The 23,745-nt window shown below is 50.6% G+C and overlaps 1 protein-coding gene across 7 annotated transcripts in view; it reads left to right on the forward strand.

The window, feature by feature from the left end:
* Nucleotides 1–5,878: 5,878 nt before the first annotated feature.
* PMP22 (peripheral myelin protein 22) overlaps nucleotides 5,879–23,745 on the forward strand; it is a 28,437-nt gene continuing 10,570 nt past the window's right edge. The window contains exons 1-3 of one of the 7 annotated variants that reach the window (XM_086358756.1): nucleotides 5,879–6,050; nucleotides 10,232–10,348; nucleotides 11,558–11,657. In XM_086358756.1, the coding sequence (XP_086214882.1) occupies nucleotides 10,271–10,348; nucleotides 11,558–11,657 (178 nt within the window). In that variant the 5' untranslated portion in view covers nucleotides 5,879–6,050; nucleotides 10,232–10,270. Of the gene's footprint in view, nucleotides 6,051–7,731; nucleotides 8,302–8,543; nucleotides 9,970–10,231; nucleotides 10,349–11,557; nucleotides 11,658–23,745 lie in introns of those variants that run through there. The other 6 variants (XM_086358754.1, XM_086358755.1, XM_086358753.1 and 3 more) reach the window with 6 other exon arrangements.

Here is a 23,745-nt window from a genome sequence, read left to right on the forward strand (position 1 = left end):
AGTTGTAGGTTCAAGGATCCAAGATGATAGCGGAGTGAGTATGTTGTGTGGGGCAGCCTTTGGGGAGGTTCTGGAAAGGACCTCGCTGGGGAGGAAAATTCAAAAGAGTCCTGATGTCTCCAAGGATCGAGAAGCTTACAAGGTAGTGAAATTCAGATTTTAATGGTATTTTTATTTCATTATGGTTGTACAGCAGAAAGGATGAATGAGCTATGAGAGCGATGAGGGAGAGAGAGCAAAAGAGGGACAGAGATTCGGAGACATAAGATAGCAAGACAAGGGGAGGGGCTTCCCTGATGGTCCAGAGGTTAATGCTTCACCTTCCAATGCAGGGGGTGCAGGTTTGATCCCTGGTCGAGGAGCTAAGATCTCATATGCCTCATGGCCAAAAAACCAAACCATAAAAAAACAGAAGCAATATTGTAATACATTCAATAAATACTTTTAAAAAAGGTGCACATAAAGAAATCTTTAAAAAGAAAAGGACAATAAGACAAGGGAGTCATTTAATCCCCATGGTTGAATGGACCACACTTTTCATCTGAACCATGTCTGACCTTGCTTTTAGTGAGAGTTATAATGACTCTCAGGCTTCCCAGGTGGCGCTAGTGGTAAAGAACCCGCCCGCTGATGCAGGAGATGTAAGAGAAGCAGGTTTGATCCCTGGGTGGGGAAGATCCCCTGGAGAAGGGCATGGCAACCCACTCCAGTATCCTTGCCTGGAGAATCCCATGGATAGAGCGGCCTCATAGTTGTGGTGGGCTCAGTACTTGTGGTGCATGGATTGAGTTACTCCTTGGCATGTAGGATCTTCCTGGACCAGGGATCCAACCCATGTCCCCTGCACTGGCAGGCGGATTCTTAACCACTGGACTAACAGGGAAGTCCAACACTTTCATTTTTGTCACTGGGAAAACTGGGTTGAGTCCGCAGAGGCACATTTACGGGATGTAGTGGCTTATGGTCCAAGTTTATGTTTGGGCTGCATCACCTGCCAACTCTGTGCCCTTGGGCACTGTGGTAACCTCTGGGGGCTGAAGGGGTCACAGTGGTCCACTCCTTCTGGGATTGTTGTAGGTAATAAAGTCAAGGTTTCAGCACAGCATCTGGGGAGTGCCTGATCAGTTATAGGCATAGCATTTTGTAATTCCCTCTCCAACCACATGATGTTGACTTTTCTTCATTTCATTAAATTATCTTCCTTGACATTATTTTTAATATCTTCACAGCATTTCATCTTATGACTGTACCAACCTTTATCCCCTATTGTTTGAAATATAGCATGTTCATTTTCCTTCTACAACAAACAGCTGCTTTTTTTTTTTTTTGCATATCCATATTTCTAGAATTTTCCTTTCTGGATCAAAACTGTAAGGTAATTGCCCCACGAGGTCCGGGATTTATCACTGAAGTCCCCCGGAGAGGTATTTCCTAGTCTTAAACAATGAAGAGTAAAAATACTTAAAGCTTTGCCCAGTCTTGCCTTGAACCTCTCCAAAGGTTTTGACCTTGATCTGTGAACTTCCTAGACTTTCCCTGAGGTTTCCCACTGGTTAAGTGGTTCAGGGGGTCACGAGGGAGAAAACATCTGTTCTCAAGTTCAACTGAAGTGCAGCCTCGTTCCTCCAGCTCAAAAGTGCTCAGGGAACAAAAGGAAGCATCAATGAGGCAGCTTGGGGAACACTCCCCCGGGTCCCTTGCTGAGATGCTTTGTGTGTGCCCGTCGTTTTGTTTTGCTTTGCTGGTAATGAATGCTTCGCTGCCTGGTGTGGTCCCACCTGCCTGAATCAAGCATTCCCTTGGCTTAGAGTGGACCTTCCCATCCACCTCTCTCAAAAACAACCGGCCTCTGCCAGCCAGCCCAGGTTGCCTTCTTGGCCTTGTCTTGCCGGGCCTGCAGGACTTGAAAAGTCCGTCCACGCCTCTCCAATTCCCTCACCTCAAGACTGTTACTTCCTCCATCCAAGGGAGCCTCTCTCCACCAGGAGAAGAAAAACGTTCCTTAGCAATAAGAGTTTTTAGAAAAGTTTCAGAGTCCTCAGTCCCAAGTGCAAAGCCACATGGGACCCTCTCTTTCTTAGGTTACTTCGGAATCCCCTCTCTCGCCTGCTCGTGAGATGCCAGAGAAGACCGCCTTGCCCCTCCACTTGCATCTATGGAATTCGGCCTTTCTCAGCAACAATGTGTTTGGGAACAAAGAGTTCTTTGTACTTCGTATCGTGCCAATGGCTCCGCACGACCATTCTGTGCTTTCTCTCTCCCATAAGTGTGGCAGCTAAAGATGCGATGTATCCCATGATAAACTGTCAATCTGTGTAACTGAGGGAATGGCCCTGTGCCAACCTGAGTTTGTGTGTCATAGGCTGCTTTTTACCTGCGTCTTCGTTGCTCATTGAGAATATCTTCTAGGGGCTTGGAGATGACATAACTTCAGACACATCCAGCTATAGCAGAATCTGCACACGGAAGTCAACACTGGCTTCATTCCTCCTCTTCCCCTTCTCCTCCTCTTCTTTCTCTCCTCCCTTCCTCTCTTCCTTCATCCCGCTCTTCAGCTCACTCTCTTAATAATAAACTGCTCAGAGAGTCTAAATGGGTCTGGATGGGGCAGTAACCAGCCTTCCGAGGCCCTTTCAGACCAGCTGTGTCCGAGCCCCGCCAGAAACTCCCACACGGGCTGCTGGCTGTAAGGAAACAGGAAAGGCCACCCTGCTGGAGTAAACACTCCCCAGATATTGACTGAGTGCTTGGTGGGGCTGATGTGCCAACGACATTCATCCCCTGGACAAATGCCCGATTGAGACTCATGTCTGTTTTTCCTTTGGGGAATTCTGCATAATGGAAAAACATCACAGGTTTGGAAACCAGAGGAGCTGGTTGCAAGTCCCAGCAGGTACTCGCTGGTGCACGGAGGAAAGACCCTCAATTTTCCAAGCCTCAGTTTCTAGCTAGAAAATAGTCCTGATTCCCTTCAAGTAAGATACTATATGAAATGGCATTTTGGCCACTCTAAGTGCAGAAGACAAGGGTTGCCTCTCACTTCCATGCATCTGATTCTCCTCCCTGTAGAGAGCAGTGATGGTCTCATGAAATCAAACTACCAGCCGTGCACTGGGTCCACCTTGTGCCAGCTGCACAGGTGAGTGATGCTGACAGCTTGGAGGCAGGATGAGTCAGGGCACGGGGAATGGGGGCCGCACAGGATGGGGCAATGGGTAGAGGTTGTAGGATGTTCTCCCTTTTTTTTTTTAATGAGAAAATAAACTGGGATGCATAAACAGATAAAATGTGTCAGTATCTTTGGTGAAAAAAGGGAATTAGATCACATAACATCTATGGAAGCACCATGAAAAAGTTTAGATGTACTATGAATCCAGACAGCTATGTGTGTTTGTCGCTCAGTGGTGTTTGACTTCTTTATTTTTTTGTGACTGCATGGACTGTAACCCACCAGGTTCCTCTGTCCATAAGATTCTCCATGGGAATCCTGGAGTGGGTTGTCATTCCCTTCTCCAGGGGATCTTTCCAACCCAGGGATCAAACCTGGGTCTCCTGTGTTATAGGCAGATTCTTTACTGTGTGAGCCACCAGGAAGGCCCCAGACACCAATAAGAGGCTCCAAAAAGCAGTGGGTACCAAGAGTGGATTCTGCAGCCAGGTACCCAGATTGAATCTGTCCTCAGCCGTTTCCTCATGGGGCATCTTGAGAAAGTCACTCCATGTCTTACTGTGCCTTGATTTCCCCCACACCCCATCTTGCCCCAGTCTCCTTCCTCTGAATTCTTAGGCCCTGAAGAAGGAATCTCCAGGCTGAGTCCTGGCCTGAGTGGCAGCAGCCTCTGCAATGCAGTCTTCAGAGTCAGATCCTGGGGGCATCCAGGAAGGGGGGGGGGTGTCTGGGTGGGGGGGCGGTTTGCTGAGACACCGTGCTCATCGGTCCCCATCACCACCGTGTCAGCAGAGGACTGTGGGAAACTCCTCTCTCTCTCTGTCTCTGTCTCTCTCTCTCACACACACATACACACACACCAGGTATACATACAAGCCCCTCTTATGCCTGCCAAGACTCTGACCACAGCTGTGTAACACTGCAGCCTGCACTGGGACTTACCTCAATTTGGGGCCCCCTGACACCATATGATGCGAAGAACCGACTCATTGGAAAAGACCCTGATGCTGGGAAAGACTGAAGGCAGGAGGAGAAGGAGGCTACAGAGGATGAGATGGTTGGATGGCATCATTGACTCTATGGACACGAGTTTGAGCAAACTCTGGGAGATGGTGAAGGACAGGGAAGCCTGCTGTGCTGCAGTCCATGGGATCACAAAGAGGCAGACATGACTGAGCAACTGAACTGAACTGACGCCATGTGACGATCTGACTGGATGCTGGAACATCCCGGTGAATGTTAGAAATGACCTACACCTGAGCCCCCTCCCAGACCACCGCGTCCATGTGTGGCTCTGGGTCTGGGCAAGGACGTTCCCAATCAAGGACTGATTCTGAGGAGCAGCCAAAGTTGAAATCTGAGATATGAAAACAGACTAAATTGTTTCCCTGTGACTGGGGAGATGCTGCCTGGGGGCAGAACTCCCTCCTGACTGTGGAGTCCAGCAGAACAGAACACAAAGTGTCTGTGGCAGAAGGGGACCTCCCTGCATGCATGGGTGCTCCAGATGGGGGACCCTTCACAGAAGAGGGAGAGAAACTGCCAGAATTTCAGGAAATTCATTCACTGAAACCAAGCCCCCTTGCCCGGAAGCTTCCACCTAGAGAACTTGGTAGAGATGGAGGACATTTTCTTTTTTTTTTTAATTAATTTTTATTGGAGTACAGTTGTATTTCAATGTTGTGTCAGTTTTTGCTGTACAATGAAGTGAATCAGCTATACATATACATATATCCCCTCATTTTTGGATTTGCTGCCCATTTAGGTCACCACAGGGCATTGAGGAGAATTCCCTGTGCTCTACAGTAGGTTCTCATTAGTCATCTATCTTAAACATAGTGGCAATCTGTTATACATGTCAATTCCAGTCTCCCAGTTCTCCCACCCCTTGGAGAATGTTTTCTGAGGGTTTGAAGGTGTCCAAGCTGCAAAGAGTCTGAGAAACACCCTCCTTTTTTGTGTGTGCCTCTCCGCAGCTTTTCCATCGTCCTGCCCGACAGGTTAGAATGTTCTCAACAGAGGCTTGTTTATTTGAATTATCTCATGAAGGTCAACATTTAATCCTGACTCGATTAAAACCCCATGGAAGACAGAGCTGTAGGAACCCATTTCCAGGAGCTGCGTTTCAATGCCTGCCTGTGTGACAGAGCGGAGAGAGGTCTAGACAGTCATGGCAGGTGTCGGGGGCCCTGATTTAGTTCCCTGCTGAGATCCTGTGAAGAGATGACCTGTGCAATGTTTGAGCGCCTTAAAATGATGTCGTTGATAAAGGATGAAACCTACCTGCACACACATTATACACATAGTGTACTGCATTGGCCTCAAAGTCCGTTTGAGCTTTTGTATACGCTGTAAAAGAAAAACCTGAATGAACCTTTTGGCCAACCCTATGTTTCATCTTCGCAGACTTCACTGGGGGTGGGGGGGGGCACTGAGGACTGGGTGATCTCTTTGCTCTGACACAGGCTGGCACTGGTGGTGAGAATGGCCTCGGCATCCCAGCTTTCAGGCACACCTGAAGCTCCTCTCCCTCCAGTCCAGGCTCCCCACACTCTAAGGGCCTCTTGGGATCACTGTGTTCTGGTGAGGACACAAAGCTGGGTGCTGTCTCTTTAAACAGTAGAGGCTGAGACGCTCTCAGGCCACCATGACATATCCCAGCATTGGACCAGCCCCTGAATAAACTGGATGGACGCCTGGTCTGGCTTCAGTTACTGGGGAGCATCACCAGGGCGCATTTCGGGGATCCTGGTGGGAAGCAGCAGGACTAGACCTGCCAGCTGCTGGTGTCTCGGCTGCCCTGTCCTGGGAGGGGCCTGCCTGACACGCGTCTGAGTGTGAAGACAGCCGCGTGGAGGAAAGGGTGACCCTGTTTGGCCCGGTGAGTTGTCTTGGCAGACTGTGCCTCTGGATGGTGTGTGCTCATGATTTACAGAGCACTTGCTGCCCAGCCCCACGCCCTGCAAACCACAAATGGAAAGGATCGCAGGGGAGACAGCGCGTGTGTGTTGGAAATGACCAGAGAATCCGAGGGTTTCTAAAATCCTTGGCTAAGAGCTGGATATACACACTGGCTGGGGAGGCCAGAAGGGCCCTTTGGGAGCACCTAGAAACCCTGGCACATCCAGAGTTAAAGGGAGGAAGGGGACCAGACACGCCAGCCCTGATGGAAAACAGCTCCACGCACACAGCTGGCAGGTGACCTCGGATTGTAAGCAGGTTGGGGAGAGGCTTCCACTTGTAACGGAGCCCTGGCTGGGACCTGGGTGTGGCCGAGCTGGTGACATCACCCTAGGCGGCGGCATTTGTCTTCCACAGCTGGGGGCTGAATGGGCAGGAGGCAGGCGAGGGGCACTGAAGTGACTGACAGGGACGGGTGGGTTCAGATGTCCTGCAGTGTGACTATTGTGCGACCTGGTTAATGACTAAAACCTTGGGTGCAAAGGAAAGGAAGAAATGAGCTATATCTTACCATGTGTGCACTTTTCTAGATGTCTACATTTCATTCAGAAGTTTAGCTGGGAAAAAAGACAAGAAAGGAAGAAAATCCTGAGTAGATATGCTAATATTTATAAAGTGCTTAGAACAATCCCGGGAACCTGGTGATCATGTCAATGTTGGTTTAATAAACAAAAAGTCTGGATGGCACAAATTCCCAGGCAATTGCCCTGGCAATAATTCCCAGGGCAAACCCAGCCTAGAATATGACCCAGGAGGAAAGTGATCACTCCCATTTGTTTAGTTAGTCCTTCTACCTACAAATGTGCTTTCAATCTAGGAGGCTGATAAGCGATTTTAGTTTAGGGGGTCAGGCTTTCCTTAAAAGGTTGTTGTGAGGATTAAATGTGAAATAATATTAATAGTGACAATTTCCTGGGTACCACTGATCCTTTATTTGGTTCCAGACATTATGCTAAGTATTTCACAACTATCTCTTTTAATCAACACCATAACTCTTTAAAAAAAATGGGCATTCTCAGTCCTGTTTGCAGATGAGAAAACTGAAGCACTCCGTACCTCAGCAAACTGACCAAATCCACAGCCCTGAGTAAGCAGGCTAATCAGGTTTGTTTGAGCCTCCACACCTAACCACTGGACCACACCCCTCTTACAGACCACCTCAGAGTCCTGCTAACCCACCTGCCATATCACTGGGCAGGGAACAAAAATTTCCCAAGGATTCGTCTTTTTAATCTAAGGATTTTTGAAAGACCATTGTTTGAAGAATTTTTCCAAATTATCTTTGCTTGAAGAATGTATAATTAGCTGCCAGAGGCAGCCACTTTCAGATAGTAAAATAAGTAGATGGGGGTATTTGAGTCATTCAGAGCGGTGATGTTCTGTGACACAGAGCTCTGGCAGGTGCTGGTGACTTGTGTGTGACCTGCTGCGTTGGCAGGCAGACCTGTAACGCCCACCTTCCCGCTCCGCGTTCCTGCATCAAGGCGGGCTCCCAGAGCGTCTTCCCCTCTTACTGGGGCGCACCCACCCTGCGCCCGGAAGGGCTATCCTCTCTCCCCGTGACGCTGGGCGGACCGCCTTCAGCCGACTATGAATCAGCTGATTTCCCTGGCTGCTCTTCCCCCACCTCAAATGGCCAACTCACCACCCTATGGCCGGGGACGCCAGCCCAGGCCGGGCACCAAGCCAGCAAACTCGTCTGGAGCGTACCCGGTTGTGGTCTGGATTTGCCCAGCGACCCCCGGGCGCGCTGTCCTGCAGTGGGCAGCCTTTTCCCCCTCCTCCTCCAACTCTCTCCCTAGCAGGCCCGCTAGATCCGTCCCGGGAATCCGAGGCACCTGGCGCACCGCCTGGGCGCAGACGGGATCGCGCGGGCGGGCTTGGTGCGGGTGAGCCCCGCTAGGACGCCGGGGCAGGCCAGGGGCGCCAGGACTCCAGGGGAGGGATGTCTGCCTGCGCTTAAGTGCCATCTCCCCCTATCCGTGGGAAGGGCATCCAGGCTGGACCTCCGCGTGGGCGCGGTCCGAATGCGTGCGTCCCAGACCCTGGCGCTGGGCACCCGCGGGGGCAACCTCTGGTCGACTTTCCCACTTGGGCGGAGGGGGAGGAGGGGCCAGTATGTCGGTCAACTCTTGGTCTCGGTAAAGTCAGCGAAACCACGGGAAACAGAGGTGAGAAAGCTGCGCGGTCTGCTAGTTTCCAGGATAAGTCACAGCGGTTTTGCCGTCATCGACTTTCTCCCGGGGCGCAGCGTAAGGCCCAGGCTGTCTCCTGCCCTCCCTCTCTCCCCGCTGCCCTCTCCCCTCCCCGAGTCCCGCCCCCCTGCACACGCTGACCCAGGGACACACCCTACTGCAGCGACGCAGACAGGGCGTTGTTCCCGTTAAAGGGGAACGCCGGGAGCCTCCCTCCTGCCCCTCGCTTGGCGCGCGTAGCCCCGCAGCGCAGCTGCCTTTGCGGACGCCAGCCGCTGAGCGGACGCACGGAGTGTGTGCCCGAGGCAGCTCTGAGGATCTCTGAGGATCGGGGACAGCTATCCTTTGGGCCGTAAGTGCTTTGGCCGGGAGAGTGGAGGAGACGAAGGAGGAATGTGGGCATCTTCCATCGACGGCGCCAGAACGCGCGGAGCGAGGGGGCTTCGGGCTCGCGCGTTCCCCGATCGCTGGCAGAACACCGCCTGTCCGGCGTCATTCCTGCGGGGCTTGTAAGGGTCTGGTATGGAGAACCTGCGGGTCTGTGAACCGCCGGGGGCACGGGTGCTGATGTCTGGATGTGGGGCAGGGGCGGAGGACTTTTCGTCTCGCTGGAGAGTCGCCTACTCGGAGACTCGCTGGCAAAGCAGTCCCTGCGGTGGACATCTTCAGGGTATAGGGTCCCCGGGGCCCCCCCAATTTCTAGCTACATACCCGTTTATCTTTCTCTTGTCTCCCCCCACTTCCCCCCGCCTCCTCGGCATGAGGAGTCACTGGATTTAATTTAAACCTTCTGGGAGACGTCAGAAAACCCTGCTTATTTCCTCTGCACGTTCCAGGGTTTTTTGTTTTTTTTTGTTTTTTTTTAAGTGTTGCTGAAGGAGAGGACGGAGGGGCCTGCGACTGGGTACTTTAAACACTGAAGTTATTGAATCGTTGTTTCTAGCCCAAGACTCTGTCCTTCAGCACTTTCTCAAACGCAGCTTCGTCTTAGCAAACGTGCGGATCCTTCCGCAGATCAGACTCGGGATGTGAGGTGTGGTGTGAGGACCGCACCGCGGCGGATAGAAGAGGTCCTGCCGGCTCCATGCTGCTGCACTTATTTCTGGCGGGGGGGAGCTCACCCCATTACCTCCGCCTCTCCTTCGCACGGACACTTGCTCCCCTCCAGCCTGGGCCCTGAGCGCATCGGCCCGACCAGCGCCCGGGGAGGGCAGGAGGCGCCGGCCCCAGCAATTCTCCCGGGCGGTTCTTTCCTCTTCCCTCGGCTCTGTGCCTTCTCTCCGGAGCCGCGGATGTCTTTGCCAAGCGGTGGTGGGGTCGGGGCGGCTCCCCCGCGCGGGCCAAACTTGAGTGGAAACTCGGAGCCTAACGAAACGCGGAGCGGTCTAAGGGACCCGGCTCTAAGCCGCGCGCTATCCTTCCCAGCACGCCGCTGGATCCCCGGGCCTCTCGCAGAGACCTAGGCCCCTGCCTGCCCCTCGCCCCCACCTCCACTCCACCGGGAGAGCGCTCGCTCTCCCTTTTTCTGCCCCCCTTCCGCAAGCTGGGCCGCCCCCGGAGCGCCCGGGTGGGTGGAGGCGCGCTGCAGCCTCTGCTTGGCACTCTGGAAAAACCTCCCCTCCCGGGAAGACTTCGACGTTTGTCGTGCGTACCGCTTGTTTTCTTCCAAAAGCAAAAGATATTCGGCCCGGCGGGCTGCGGGGCAGGGATGCTACGGTCGGCTGCTGCCCTCTCTCGGCGGCCGCGGGGCGGGGTGGGCGGGCGGCGGGCCAGCACCGGGCATTCCGAGCGCAGGACCCTCCCTCCTCCCCTCCCTCCTCTCTTCCCTCCTCTCCTCCCTCCCTCGCTCGCCTGCTCGGGCCAGTTAGCCCGACCTCACGTCCAATTCGGCTGTGTCTCCTGTCAGGCCAGACGGAAACTCCGCTGAGCAGAACCCGCCGCCAGAATGCTGCTCCTGCTGCTGGGTATCATCGTCCTCCACGTGGCCGTGCTGGTGCTGCTGTTCGTGTCCACCATCGTCAGCGTGAGTGTCCGGCCGGGTAGCGCGCGGTTGGGGCGCCCGGAGCTCGCCCAGAGCTTGGCCTCCGGACCACGATTCCCGCCACGCCCCCTCAAGTTTGCAGATCGCGAGTCTCAGACATCCTTGGGCCTTTTGCAGTTTCTGGCAATCCGCGCCTTTTCAGTAGTTTTTGAGAATATCAGAGTGGATTCAGGGGTGGGGAGAAAGCAAGCAAGCGCTGGGCTAGGTCAGCACACAGGCCTCTCTTTAAGCCAAAGAATGTGAATGCAGATCCAGGGTCCCCCCTACCCCCTTCATGTGATAAGCTTGTTTAGCATTTTTCTTGATGGGGCGGGGGAGGCGGGGAGGTGGGGGGGGGAGGGCTGTGGTGGTTGTCCTTGAGGAAGGAAGTGGAGAATTTAGGAAGGTCTGTTTTTTCTCCAAATGGCATCCATCAGATGGGTGACTTAGTTCATGAAACGGCCTTTAGGACTTAAAACTGGCAAGTTAAAATTAGATTTTCCTTAATGGTTCATAGTCCCAGGTCTGTTTTGTGCTGTGGACAGGGCACCTTCTTAGAAAAGCCTCCTCCAGTACAAACAGATCATTGGGATAACTTGCATTACAAAATCAGCAAACATCCAGCTCAGTAGGTTTTAAACTTATTTTCTTAAAGATGAGCCCAGACTTGGGCAGTCATGTGACTGTGGTCTTAACTTCTTAATATACGACAAGTCCCAGGTATGATGTTCTTGCTTGGTTCAAAGATTGAAAAATAATTATGTTGGGGACTGATGAGTTGATTCATCACTTACCAGCATCTTCCCAACATCTTAACAGTAGGTTGATGGGAATTACCAATAAGGAAATGAGTTCAGAGTGGCTGTGGCACGGGGTCTGGGAGTCAGGAGATCAGGGGAGGAGAGACGGCTTGGATGCAGGTGTCCTGGCTTAAGTCCATGGCTCCTTCTACTGCTGTACACACCTTGGCACAGAGAAACTCATATTTGTGAGGTTTTTTTCCACTTACAAAGTGCTTTTTACTTGCAAAGCCCTGGCCCTCCCCTAGAAAAAAGGTTTGGGCCAGAGCACCACCTCTTCCCTTTCTCTAGCACCGTGGGCTCTGGCTGGACAGTCGATGAGGCTGCTCTTTGCCTTGCCTTGGTCTTCTCCCTCCCCTTCTCTGTCACTCCTCACTGCCTCCTCTGACTTACTGCATCTGGTTCTTTCTAGCAATGGATGGTGGGCAATGGACACGCGACTGACCTCTGGCAAAACTGTAGCACCTCCTTGATGGGCAGTGTCCAGCACTGTTTTTCGTCATCAGCAAATGGTGAGGATGGTTTTTTGTTCCACAAACTCGTCCTGGTCTGTCTGCGATGTGCCTCTCTCTCCAGACCTAGAAGCACTTTGTTCTTGGAAGCTAGAGCGGTGTTGCTGGGCTGGGGTGAGATGTGGCCAGGGGCTGGGAAGCCAAGGTGAAAGGAGAGGGGTGGTAGCTTCACTGGCTAAGCTGAGATCTCAGGGAATTGTTGTGCATTCTCTCTACCTGGAGAGAAGCCCTAGACCTGCCCTCCTGTTCCTGCTCATCACTTAGTGTAATTCTTTTAGTGAGTGAAGAAATGTGGATGCAGATAAGCAATGATGATGCAAAATCTCAGGCAGATTCTGCTGGGAGTTTCGATCCAACAAGCAAGTTTGGTTTGGTGGTGGAATATCCAGGAGTGCCCTGGGTCTTCCTGGTGCAGTGATGGAGGGGCTGTCCCGGGAATCCACGGGCCCCTTTTGGTCTCCAGTTACAGGACTTCCTCTCTGGGTCTTGGGCCTCAAAGATCCCATATAGCCATCAGAGCTGTAGAGTGATTTCTTGTTGCAAGATGGGGCATTGACACTATTTGCATGTCCCCAAGCTGAGCCCGGGGGTATTTTTACTCTGTCCTCAGCATCTTTGTTTGTGAGATGTTGGAATCCAGGCTTTCTTGGGTTCAGGTTAAAGGGATTAATTGGCAGTGGAAGCACACTCTTAGACCCTTGCAGTATCCAGAGGGAGGGAGGGCTCAGCAGGGCCCTGGGGCCTATGAATGTAGAGAGGCAGTAATAAATACGATGCAGTCTTTTTGGTGGCTGAGAAGTATCTGGTGGCAGCATGGACCCTGGCAGGGGCCACAGTGCCTAGTGTTGAGAACACAGTGGGCCTGGCTCTTCACAGTCTCATGTTCCAAAGGATGTGTCCTCAGCCTGGACATGAGGTTTCAATGTGGCCGCAGCTGCCCCTTGGTCAAATATTTCTGTCGAAGATGCTATAGCCAGTGAGAGAAACCATTTCAGATGCAGCTGAACAAGGCAGGCAGGGCAGTGGCCATTGGTTCTGGCTTCTCACCATCCAATTTCACTGCTGGCCTTTCCTTCTCTGGGCTATGTACCAAAATTGTCCCTGAAGCATCACCAACCAAACATCTCTAACCTCAGCATAAAGAGAAACTGCTAGAACTACTCGAGGAGGATAGCCAAGCAGTAGAAAACACTGTCTTATGTGTCTGCTTTCCTGGGGGCAAGAAAAGAGACCCCAGTCCTTGTGGAAGGGAGCAGTCCTTAATTCTTTTCTCTGAGTCTGTGAAGAATATTGAATTAAAACCACCCTTGAGGCTGCGTGGTGAGTTGGTAGCCAAGTAACCGAAACCCTCAGGAGTGTCTGAGCGTGTGGCCGGAGCACTGCTTGGCCCCAAAGCCGCAGCATCCGGTGTCTCCTGGGCAAGGTCTGGCTGAAGTTCCCTGAAGGCTGAGAATGGGAGAAGGCTCTGCTCCCTACTGACACCTGGTGGCCATGCGTGGTGACTCCGCCCACAAGGGCTGGCTTTCCCTGAGACCCCGGGTACCCACTTGCACCTCCCCCAAGTGGTGTGTGGCCATGTGGAGTTGGCAGGAGATTCTACACTCACAGGCCCGGAAGGGGCAGTTTTGGCAGGCGTGTTCCAACCCGGCTGGGTTTCAAGAGGGATGAGTCGGCAGAGGAGCAGGGATCTAAATTGTCCTGCAGCAGGGCAGCGATGTTCGTATGCTGCTGGCCTGCCTTCTGCATTGACCGCGGTCAGTTAGGAATGGCTGCTCTACCGTCCTCCCAGCAGCTCCCAAAGAGGCACCAGTGTCGTTTCAGTTGGGAACTTCCCATCGCTCAGCTAGCTCTTTGTGTTCAACCTCATCTTCTTGGATTTGCTGACAGTGACCTTGGAGTGTTTCATCTTGGGTTTTTATCCAAATCCACATTGTTGCTTTCCTGGGGCGGGGGGTTCCAAGATCCTGCTCCTCCCCTACACATGCCTTCTCTTCTCTCCCAGGAAGGGCGTTTTTGAGGAGCTCTGGACAAGCTGTGTTTGTTTGCACTTGAACTTCTAAGTAAGATGTTCCCATTTCAGCTTCCCCAGTGGTCAGTATCTCTGCTCTCCTCTTCTGATGGGTCAGCTTGTGTTACAGCCTAAGCTCTGGTGGATTTGAAGCCACTGGGCCTTCTTTGCCTTCGGACTGGGTTTAACCATTTTTGTGCCAAACAAGAGGCGAAAAAAATACATAATTAAGAAAAAAATTAGACTGCCTTTACAGATGAACCCTGTTAGTCATAAACCAGTCACCATGGTTTATATTTGCTCTTAGGATGTTTCAAACATACCTTTTATTTAAGTCATTGAAAGTAATTTTTTATTGATACTTGTTTGTGAAGAATATGTCAACAAGTTTGTTATGTGAAAATGCGTTGGTTTACATGACTTGCTATTTTTTTGAAGGGGCCTGTCTTTGCCTGAGTGGTGCTGGAGCCCTGCACCTCTGCAGGGCTTCATTCTTTTTTTTTTTCCTTATATGAATGGTGCTTGTTACCACATTGACTGCATGGCAGTCAAACATCTATGTTACTTAGTTGGATGGAGACAGATTTTCCTTGAACTCCCTCTTTGTATTAGAGTTGGTTTTAGATTTCTTACTAAATGCCCTCAACTTTGTCTGCTTTTCCATTATCTAAATGCATTTACATACATTTAGAATATAAATCCCTGGCTCTATCCTGATCCTGGCTGCAGACAGAGGTGAAGGAGGCCAGTGAGGGAATATTTATCATGACCTTGTTTTGAATGCCTCTTGACCCAGGGCATACAAGGACTTGTAGACTCTGGACTTTGGTCCTGATCGTCCTGAGCTCTGTGAGGAGTCAAGAGATCACTTCGGGGAGATGAAGACAGCATAGGCCAGATGCCCGAGGAGTGGAGGCAGGCAGGCAGAGCCGGAGTTCAGGGGAGGAAGTGGAAGGCAGGTCTCCTGTGGGAGGTGGGATTTGAGCCATCCTCCAAAGGATGGGCAGGATTTAAATAAACACAGGCAAGGAGGAGGCAATTCCCTGTCGAGGCAATGACATGACCTAAAGCAAGGGGAAAGGTAATGGAGAGACGCGTTCTGGTTGAGATTAAGATTGACCCCACAAAACAAAACATCTTTAAATGGTAGTGACTTAAATAAGATAGTTTACTTCTCTTTCTTTCAAAAGAAGTATGGAAATAGGCAGCCTAACATAGATATGGCAATTCCAGGAAACTGTCAGAGCCATAGGCACTTTCTACCTCATTTCTTTGTCTAATCCTTATGGAGCAGACAGCTGCTACAGCGCCAGCCATTTCATCTCTGCTTCAAGCCGCAGAATAGAGAAAGGAGGAGGAGAAGAATGTGTCCCCCTCCCTTTTAATGAAACATCTTCAGATAGACCACACACCTCTGTTTTTGTCTTTTCCTGGAAGTCAGTCACAGAGCCACACCTACTGTCAAGGGAGGCTGAGCACGGAGTCATTTGACGTCATGGGAAGCATGACTTCTTGATTCACAGAAATTTAATAGCAAGCACCTCCCAGGAAGCCTGGCTTCTCTTCAAGGCTGTGACCACATCCATCCATACCCAGTCATACTCTGACAATAGCTCTGGTGCATCCTATGCTGTTTCAGACTGGAGCCCAGTTACTTTAGGATTCAGCAGACAGTCTATCTCTGCCGTGTCCTGGGACCCTTCAGCAGCACAGTGACCTGTGTCGGCAATCGGATGACCCTTCGACTTCCTTCTCTTTTTCTCCACTTCCCCAGTCATTAGCAGCTCTTACTGTTTCATGGTGTCTCTTGAATCCTTGTTTCCTCCCAGGCTAGCCCTCTCTTCTGACCTCCAGACCAGCCTGGCCAGCCACCCACTGGAAGGTTCTGCTGGGATGTCTCAGAGGCGTCCCCAGACCAGCCAGCCTTCGTCCTCCTCCACCCAGTCTCCCCCTTTGACAGTTTCCAGTATTTTAGTGGAGGCTGTCTCACCGTCCAGTGAGATTCACACTCAGAGTCTGCCTGGATGTGTCTTCTCTCCCTTCTCAGAATCATCCTGGTCCCACTGGTCACTCGTCATCCCCACCCACATCACACCAGGGCCACTGCAGCAGCCTCCTTACTCCTGATCTTTCTCTCTTCGTTGTTCCTCATTTTGTACATTGAATCCAGGATGATATTTAAAAATACAAACCTTGTCATATCACTCTCAATTTAAAACCTCTCAGAGGTCCCTTTGGTCTTCATCTTCAGATGAACATCTTTGCTAAGGTCCATACGTCTACATGAATGATCTGCTCCTATTAAACCTCACCCCATCTCTTCTCCCCTTCATCTTGGCATTTCAGCCTTCTCTCACTTCAGTGATCATGGACTGCCTGCCTGGACTGCCTGCCTCAGGATGCCCCCTCTCCTCCCTTCTCCCCTTTCTCCCTGGTCTCCTCCCTTCTCTCCTCTGCCCTTTCATGCAGGACTATTCACTGAACACCTGTCTTGCAGAAGATTCCACTGCAGACACTGAGGGTGCCAGTGGATGAGAGCTTCCATTTTACTGGGCAGATCAGTCAATAAATGTGGATAATCAGAAGGCAGTGATAGGAAGGATGAGGAGAATAAAGCAGGGTGATGTGTGGTGAGGGATTGGGATGGGGAAGAAATGATCTCTTGAGGATGACCAGGAAGAAGTCAGCCACAGGGACATCAGGGGCAGATTCCAGACAGTGGGACTTCCTGAGGACAAGGTCCCTGGGGTGGGAAGGAGCCTGGCAAAGCTGATGCACGGAGAACACAGGGGATGGAGAAGCAAGCCAGCCTGCAGGGTCTTCTAGATCCCAGGAAGGACTCTGGGGCATGTGGATGGGGTTCTAAGTTTCATGATTTGATTTAGACCTGCTCTGTCTTGTATGCATTTCTCAGCTGTTCTATTCCAAGTTGGAGTAACAATCCTGTGCATTTATAAGGCAGAATATGTCAGAAATCTTACAAAGTAGAAATCCTATCTGTTTCCAGCAGTAGCGACCTTATGGCCAGCAGTAGGTTGTAGGCAGCCTTAAACCAGTCCTTTGGATTGAAAGTCAGAAAACAATACGTCTGGCCAGTCTCAGGAGCCCCTCCCTGACTTGAGCACTCTGTGTCTCCTGGGACTGTGTCTCCTGTGATCGCCAGGTTTATCTTGTTTATCCGTTTGGTGGCATTGCCATTTCGGCAAGGACATCAGACCATTTCCTCATCTGTGGCTCAGCTTTTGGTCAACAATTTTAAAAACATAGGAGGCCCTCTGCACTTAGGGGCTCGTGTTTTGCAATTTAGCCTCTTTGTGGCTCCCTGGGCTAACCCACAAGCTCTGCCCCAGCAATGGCTCTGGATTCTACACGCCCTTGTGGGATGCGGAGGTCCCGGCGGGCAAGGGAGGTGCGGGGTGGGACGAGGCGTCCTGATGCTGATGTTTCAACCCTTGGAGTCTGTCATCAGATGCCATCACCTAGGAGTAAATTCAGAGGCTTGTGCAGACCTGTGTCCCACCATATGGTGCTAGATACTCAGTCTTTGCTTTTTAAAAAATGTAAATTGCTTTCCCAGGATTTTACCAGTGTTGAGAAAGCATCCTTTGTAGTTCAGAAGCTGGGATTGGCCATGGGGCAGCTTGAGGGCATAGATGCTGTCTTTTGGTGCCCAAGAAAAGGATGCCTGGCAGGAAGCCTTCTGAGTATGTGCTCATCAGCACACACATAGACTCTGATGCTGGCAGGGGCTCTGGAGGTCATCAGACCCATCCCCCTGCCCCAAGTCACTCACTTCAGACCCCTCTGCAATGTACCCATTATATGCTCATCCTATCAGTGACAGGGGACTCACTACCTTTCAAGAGACTCCCTTTCATTTCAAAGAGCTAACAGAGTGGTCCATTCATCCATTCTTTAACTAGACTGAGCGTGTGCTAGGTACTGGGCACTGTTCCAGAAACCGAGCCGATGGAGCTGAACAAGAAATACCAGTCCCTGCTCCAGTGGATGCAGCTCACAGTTACTCAGGGGAGATGGAGGAAAGACAATGAATGAGTCACTGTGGGCAGTGGACAGTGCTCTGCAGGAGACGGCCAGAGCGACGGATAGCAGGGCGCCACTAGGGAGGAAGCAGCTGGTCACAGAAGGCCTCTTCCTGCCAGAGTCACATGGACAGAGGCTTAAAAGATGGGAGGGGCCAGCTGTATGAAGAACCACAGGAGGAACATTCCAGGAGGTACTGGAAAGGGCCAGCTCCTTAGGCAGGGAGGAGTCTGGTGTGTCCACCAGTGCTGGGCCAGCATGACTGAGTGCCAGGCTGCAGGCAGGAGAGGACTCTGATGCTGAAAAAGCCACCCAGGACATACAGAAGGGTCTGGAGCAGAAGGGGGGTGTAATTTGATTTGTGTTTTGAAGACGCATTCTGGCTGATACATTGAGAAGGTACAGTGTCAGCAAAGCACTTGGATTTAGGAATCTGTGGCTCAGGGTAGACGTCTGGCATGGACATTCAGCTTTGGGGTCATCGGTGTCCTCAGGAGGGTATTTAATGTCTGCAGGGGAATTGATGAGAGGTGGAAGGAGCAAGGGGTCCAGTGTGAGTCTTGTGACATCTGGTGGCTGATGGGGGCAGGAAGGAGCTGGCAGAAAGGTTGGGGAGGAGGGGCCCATGATGTAGAAGGGGTGAACTGCTGTGGGATACTGTCATTAAGAACTTACTTAGCTGTGGGACTTCCCTCGTGGTTCAGTGGTTAGGCCTCTGAGCTCCCATTACAGGGAGCATGGGTTTGATCCCCGGTTAGGGAACTAAGATCCCACATGCTGTATGGTACAGCAAATAAAAAAATAAAGCAACTTAAAAAAAAGAAAGAAATCACTCAGCTGAGGCCACATCAGTCCCCTAAATTTTTCAGTGGTTTCTGGTTGTCTTCATTCATGCCTGGAGGCTTGGACCTCATCCTCAAGGTGTCTAAATCCCTGTTCTGTCCTTGGAAGCTGTGGTTTTTTCTTCCTGGGTCTCCCCTTCTCCAGGTGGTGCTTCCTCCTTGCAGTGACCTTTCTGTTGCTGGTGAGAGTTCTCTGCCCCCCATCCCCGCCTGTGTAACACGTTGTCTCTGGACCATGGGCATTGGCCTCCCGGTGCCGCTCAGCTGCTGGCTTGTGGTTGGCCTGGCAGGTAGACGCACAGAGAGAGGGGGTCTCTCTCCTGTGGCCACCCCATTCATTCTCCTCCCCACTAGGCTCTGTGGATGCCAAACCTAAAGAAAGGCTGAAGGATCATTTAACTCCTTAGATTTCAAACATGCTTTTGAACTTCTTGGGCTTCCCTGGTGGCTCAGACAGTTGAGAATCTGCCTGCAATGCAGGAGACCCACGTTCAATCCCTGGGTCAGGAAGATGCTCTGGAGAAGGGAATGGCTACCCACTCCAGTATTCTTGCCTGGGAAATCCCATGGACAGTGGAAGGGTGGGCTACAGTCCATGGGGTCGCAAAGAGTTGGACACGACTGAGTGACTAATAACACTTTGAACTTCTCAGCACCCCAGTGGATTGGCATCATGAGTGCCTGCTTTTCTGCACGGGGTATGCCTCTCAGAAGCTGGTTACCTGGGGCAAGTACCCTCATGGCCTAATAGGGTAACTGTGGAGGCAAGACCTGGGGTGGTCGCCCATCACGTCCCATGCACCCTGAGTCCTCTTCCCATTCAGGATATAATTGTGACATGGGGGGATCTTGAGTGGACACCGCCTTTGAGCTGGGCCTTGGAAATTGGGTAGAACTTCAGTAGGTGTGGGGAGAGGGGAGAGTGCTTGGTACTGAGCTTGGTGGGCTGGTGGCTCTTAATTTCCATGATGCTTGGACAGAAGGCCTCTGATTATTTGCATATGGAGAATGCTTTTTAAACCTAAAGATCCTGAACCCCTTCCTCCACCAGGCATCCCCTTTTCCTCTGTACATCCCTTACCTCCCCTGGGCAATTGAAATGTCTTTCTCTTCTCTTCCTTTCTGAAGTCACTGTCTGTGGCCAGACTCCACATATTCAAGTGTTCTTGACAACACCAACACAAAGTGTTCTCTGATCAATTTGGAAAAGACTATTTCAAATCTACTCAGGCTCTTCTTTTTAATCGTAAGACTTTTCAGAACCTTGAGTACCTTACTGTACGTTGCAGTGTCCAAGGAGGGATGTTAATATACTTGACCACGGAAGCCACTTACTTTATTTTTCTCTGTGTGTGTGTGTGTGTGTGCATATTAGATGGCTCAGTTGTGTCTGATTCTTTGTGACCCTATGGACTGTAGCCCACCAGGCTCCTCTGTCCTTGGGATTTCCCAGGCAATAATACTGGAGTGGGTTGCCATTTCCTTCTTCAGGGGACCTTCCTGACCCAAGGATCAAACTCACGTCTCCCGCATTGGCAGGTGGAGTCCTTAACCACTGCGCCACCTGGGAAGCCCTCCATTTTTCTGTTTAATCAACAATGTTTTGGGAAACAGCCTAACCTGACCCTCCTGTTACTAGAGTTTTCCAACCAGGGAATGGAGGAAGCCTGAAATAGCTGGACATTTTCAGTAACCTCGGAACCTCAATGACTGTATTATATTCCCTGTTCCAGTTTGAAGACTAGTAGGAATAAGACCGTTGGTGTCAAACCACACATATAAATTAGACTCTGGAACAAATTCCTCTGCCCACGAGGGAGCCTCTTGGTCAGGAGGGCAGTTAACCAAGTGACGGTGTCAGGTGCAGCCTGAGCGCCTGGAACATGAGTTCACTCATCGTCAGCCAGAGGTTTAGCTGGAGTTGAAATGCCCCCCAGGATTAGCGTGGAAAGAGCCTCCCTCATGGTCTCCCTCATCCTTGTGAGCTTCCGGCCAGGGTCTGTGGGCTGAAAGACCCCATTATGGCTTTTCCCTCTGGCTGCATCCTTGTGGGTCCCAGGGAAAGTGAACCCAGGGCCCAATTTCAGAGCTCCCAGCTGGGTGAGATGGGAAGAAGCTGGAACCCTGAGCAAGGACCACTCGGTCCCTGCTCAGGCTCCTGCCAGTGGGCAAAGCAAACATACAGCAAAGTCCTCGTGGATAGGATGGAGGCTGCTCGCAAGTCAGCAGCCTCTGGAATGACATCCATCCCAAGAAGGAAGGAAAGTGGCAATTTGTGGGATGTCAGTGGGGAGGGTGCCAGCTAGTTCAGTGGTAGAGAATCCATCTGCCAATGCAGGAGACGTGGGTTTGATCCCTGGCTCGGGCAGATCCCCTGGGGAAGGAAATTGCAACCGGCTCCAGTATTCTTGCCTGGATAATCCCATGGACAGAGGAGCCTGGAGGGCTACAGTCCACGGGGTCACAAAGATTCAGACACAACTGAGTGTCAGAACAACAACAGTGGGAAGGGAGGTTAGCGGGTGTGTCAGCTGCTTTGCAAGATGGCCCAGCATTCTGGACAGGGGCGGCTCTCACTCCCCCAGTGGTGATTCACCCCAGTGGCTCCTTCCTCCTGGCTTGGCCTCCCCAGTTCATGCTCTGACCCATCTGCCACTGCCCTTCCTTTCATTCTTGATGGAGTCAGAGAGCTTTTGTGAATTGCCAGAGTGGGACTCGAGGTTGAGGGGGGAGCAGGCGCTCGGGCGTTCCTCTAGGCTGGGAGGAAAGGAGGCAGAAGGACGCAGAGGGGCCGGTGCATTGAAGAGCGTTGTAGCCTCCCTGAGCCCTTCGCTAGCTGGCTCGTTGGCCCTGGGCTAAGAATACAGCTGAGGGGGCAGATGTATTTCCTTCATAGCTTAGCTGCTGCGGGGTAGGAATCTGACCTTTGGTCATTGGGCATCTGCAGCTTTCCCTTCTGTGGCAGGGAGGAGCAGGCTTCTGCTGGCCGCCACAGCCTAGCCCACGTCAGAAAGCTGTCAGCAACCCTATTACCTGACAGGCTCGTCAGAAGAGCAGGTCTGCAAGGAATTCGGGGGTTTTTAATTCCCGGGCTCAGCACCAACGTTGGAGGTTAAAACGCTGTCACTGGGCATTCCATAAATAGTTGCTGGGCACTGAGCAAGGCCTGGAGAATGACCGTGGGTGCTGGTCATGGGCTCTGCCAATGACCCTGAACTTGCAATTTGAGAGAAAAGAGTATCATTGGCCTGGGGCTTGGGTAGAAGTTCAGATTTGCCACCTGGCATGCTGGCCTCACATTAATTTGACTTTGTATAAAACAGGACTGCAGTGGACAGCATTTTCCTCTGCATCCAGGTCTTTCCACTCTAATCATTGTTTTCTGTACATTGGATGTATTTGGCTATAGTAGAGGTTGGCATCTGATGCAAAGAGCCGACTCATTGGAAAAGACCCTGATGCTGGGAAAGATTGAAGGCAGAAAGAGAAGAGGGTGGCAGAGCGTGAGATGGTTGGATGGCATCACTGACTCAATGGACATGAATTTGAGCGAACTCCAGGAGACAGTGAAGAATAGGGAAGCTTGGCATGCTGTAGTCTATGGGGGTCACAAAGTTGGATATGACTTAGTAGCTGAACAGCAGCAACAGAGGTTGGCAAGCAATGGCCTGCAGATCCAGTTGGGTCCACTGCCTGATTGTGTAGATAAGGTTTTGTTAAGGTGAACAGGCCACACCCACTCATTTACATATTGAATGAGGCTGATTTTGTGCTAAGATGGCAAACTTCAGCAGTTGCCGTGGAAACCATATGACCTGAGAAGCCTAAACTATTTATAGTTTGACCCTTCACAGATAATTTGCCAACCTCTGTGCTGAAGCTCTTGTAAGAACTGGTATCAGAATTGTATTGAAATGGGCTCTGCTCTCAAACAGCATTCTGGTTGGCACCCTCTAATGGCTTATGTGGACACAGTTGTCCATCTTATTCCTTGGTGTGGCCCAGATAAAGATACCCTAAGGACCCCCTCCCCACCCTCCACCATAGTCTATAGCTACTAATTTACTCTGCCCCTGAGCTCAGCCTTTTAATGGGGTTATTTGTATTGTACAGAGCTTTTATATCAACATTCTTATTTGAACATTACACAGTCCTCTGAGGTAGTTGGTCCCTCTTGTTAGCCAGTTAAGCAGGGGGTACCCAGGCCTGTTTTGATGGAGCACATGGCCTAGCCTGGCTGGGGCCACAGCCTGTAGGTTTAAGGTACATACTGTCAGTAGCATTCCTTGCTGAAGAAAGCTTTACTTCTCATCTTGATTTCTTTATCCAAGGGATTATCTGGAATAGTCTTTTAACATTTCCGAATTTATTTTGGCTGGTTTGTTTCTTTTGAGATTTATTGAGGTTTTTTTTGTTGTTGCCTACTGCATAATTGGTAAGACTATCCCATATGTGTTTGAAAATTTTATCGTCATCACTATAGAGACATAAAATAATGTACATCTTATCATATTTTTGATCTACTTGATTTACCTATTCTGAGAGAGGTATGCTGAAGTCTCCCACTGTGCTTGTAGGTGTATCCATTTCATCTTATACTTCAGTCATTTGTTGCTTTATATTTTTTCCAGGTCACACTGTGCACAGAGGTTTATGACTTTTGTTTCTTTATGATAAACTGGAAATACCATAAAATATCCTATGAAATATCCCTCTTTGGCCATCTTCATCTTTTTCAGTTTGAATTCCAATTGTCTGGTGCTATTATGACTATATCTTTTTATTAATATTTGCTTGGTGCCTCTTTAAAAAAGCGTTTTAACTTTTAACTGTTGTTGGTTTTAGGTATCTCTCTCGTATCAGACTCTAGATAGGAATTACATAATTCAAGATGGAATTCTACATCTTATAATGATTTCCATTACTGTGATTGATAATATAGTTGAATTTGTCCTACTTTCATCACGTATGTGTGTTATTTATTGTGCTTCAGGTTGAAAACTTTCTTCTTCAACTTTGTATTCCCAGAGCTCAAAACAGTAGATTTTTAGCCAAGGCCTGCTGAATAAAAACTTCCTTGATTTCTTAATTCTGGTTTGATTAGAGAGCTAACTTATGGAAAATTAACTCAGTTGTAATGAGGTTGGCATTAAAATTCAAGTTCCTGGTAAAAGAAGTTTTGAGAAGAATTTAG

The sequence above is a fragment of the Bos grunniens genome, chromosome 19, assembly GCF_055505025.1.
Source record: "Bos grunniens cultivar Pamir isolate PY7600 chromosome 19, Bosgru_T2T1.0, whole genome shotgun sequence".
Lineage (NCBI taxonomy): Eukaryota > Metazoa > Chordata > Mammalia > Artiodactyla > Bovidae > Bos > Bos grunniens.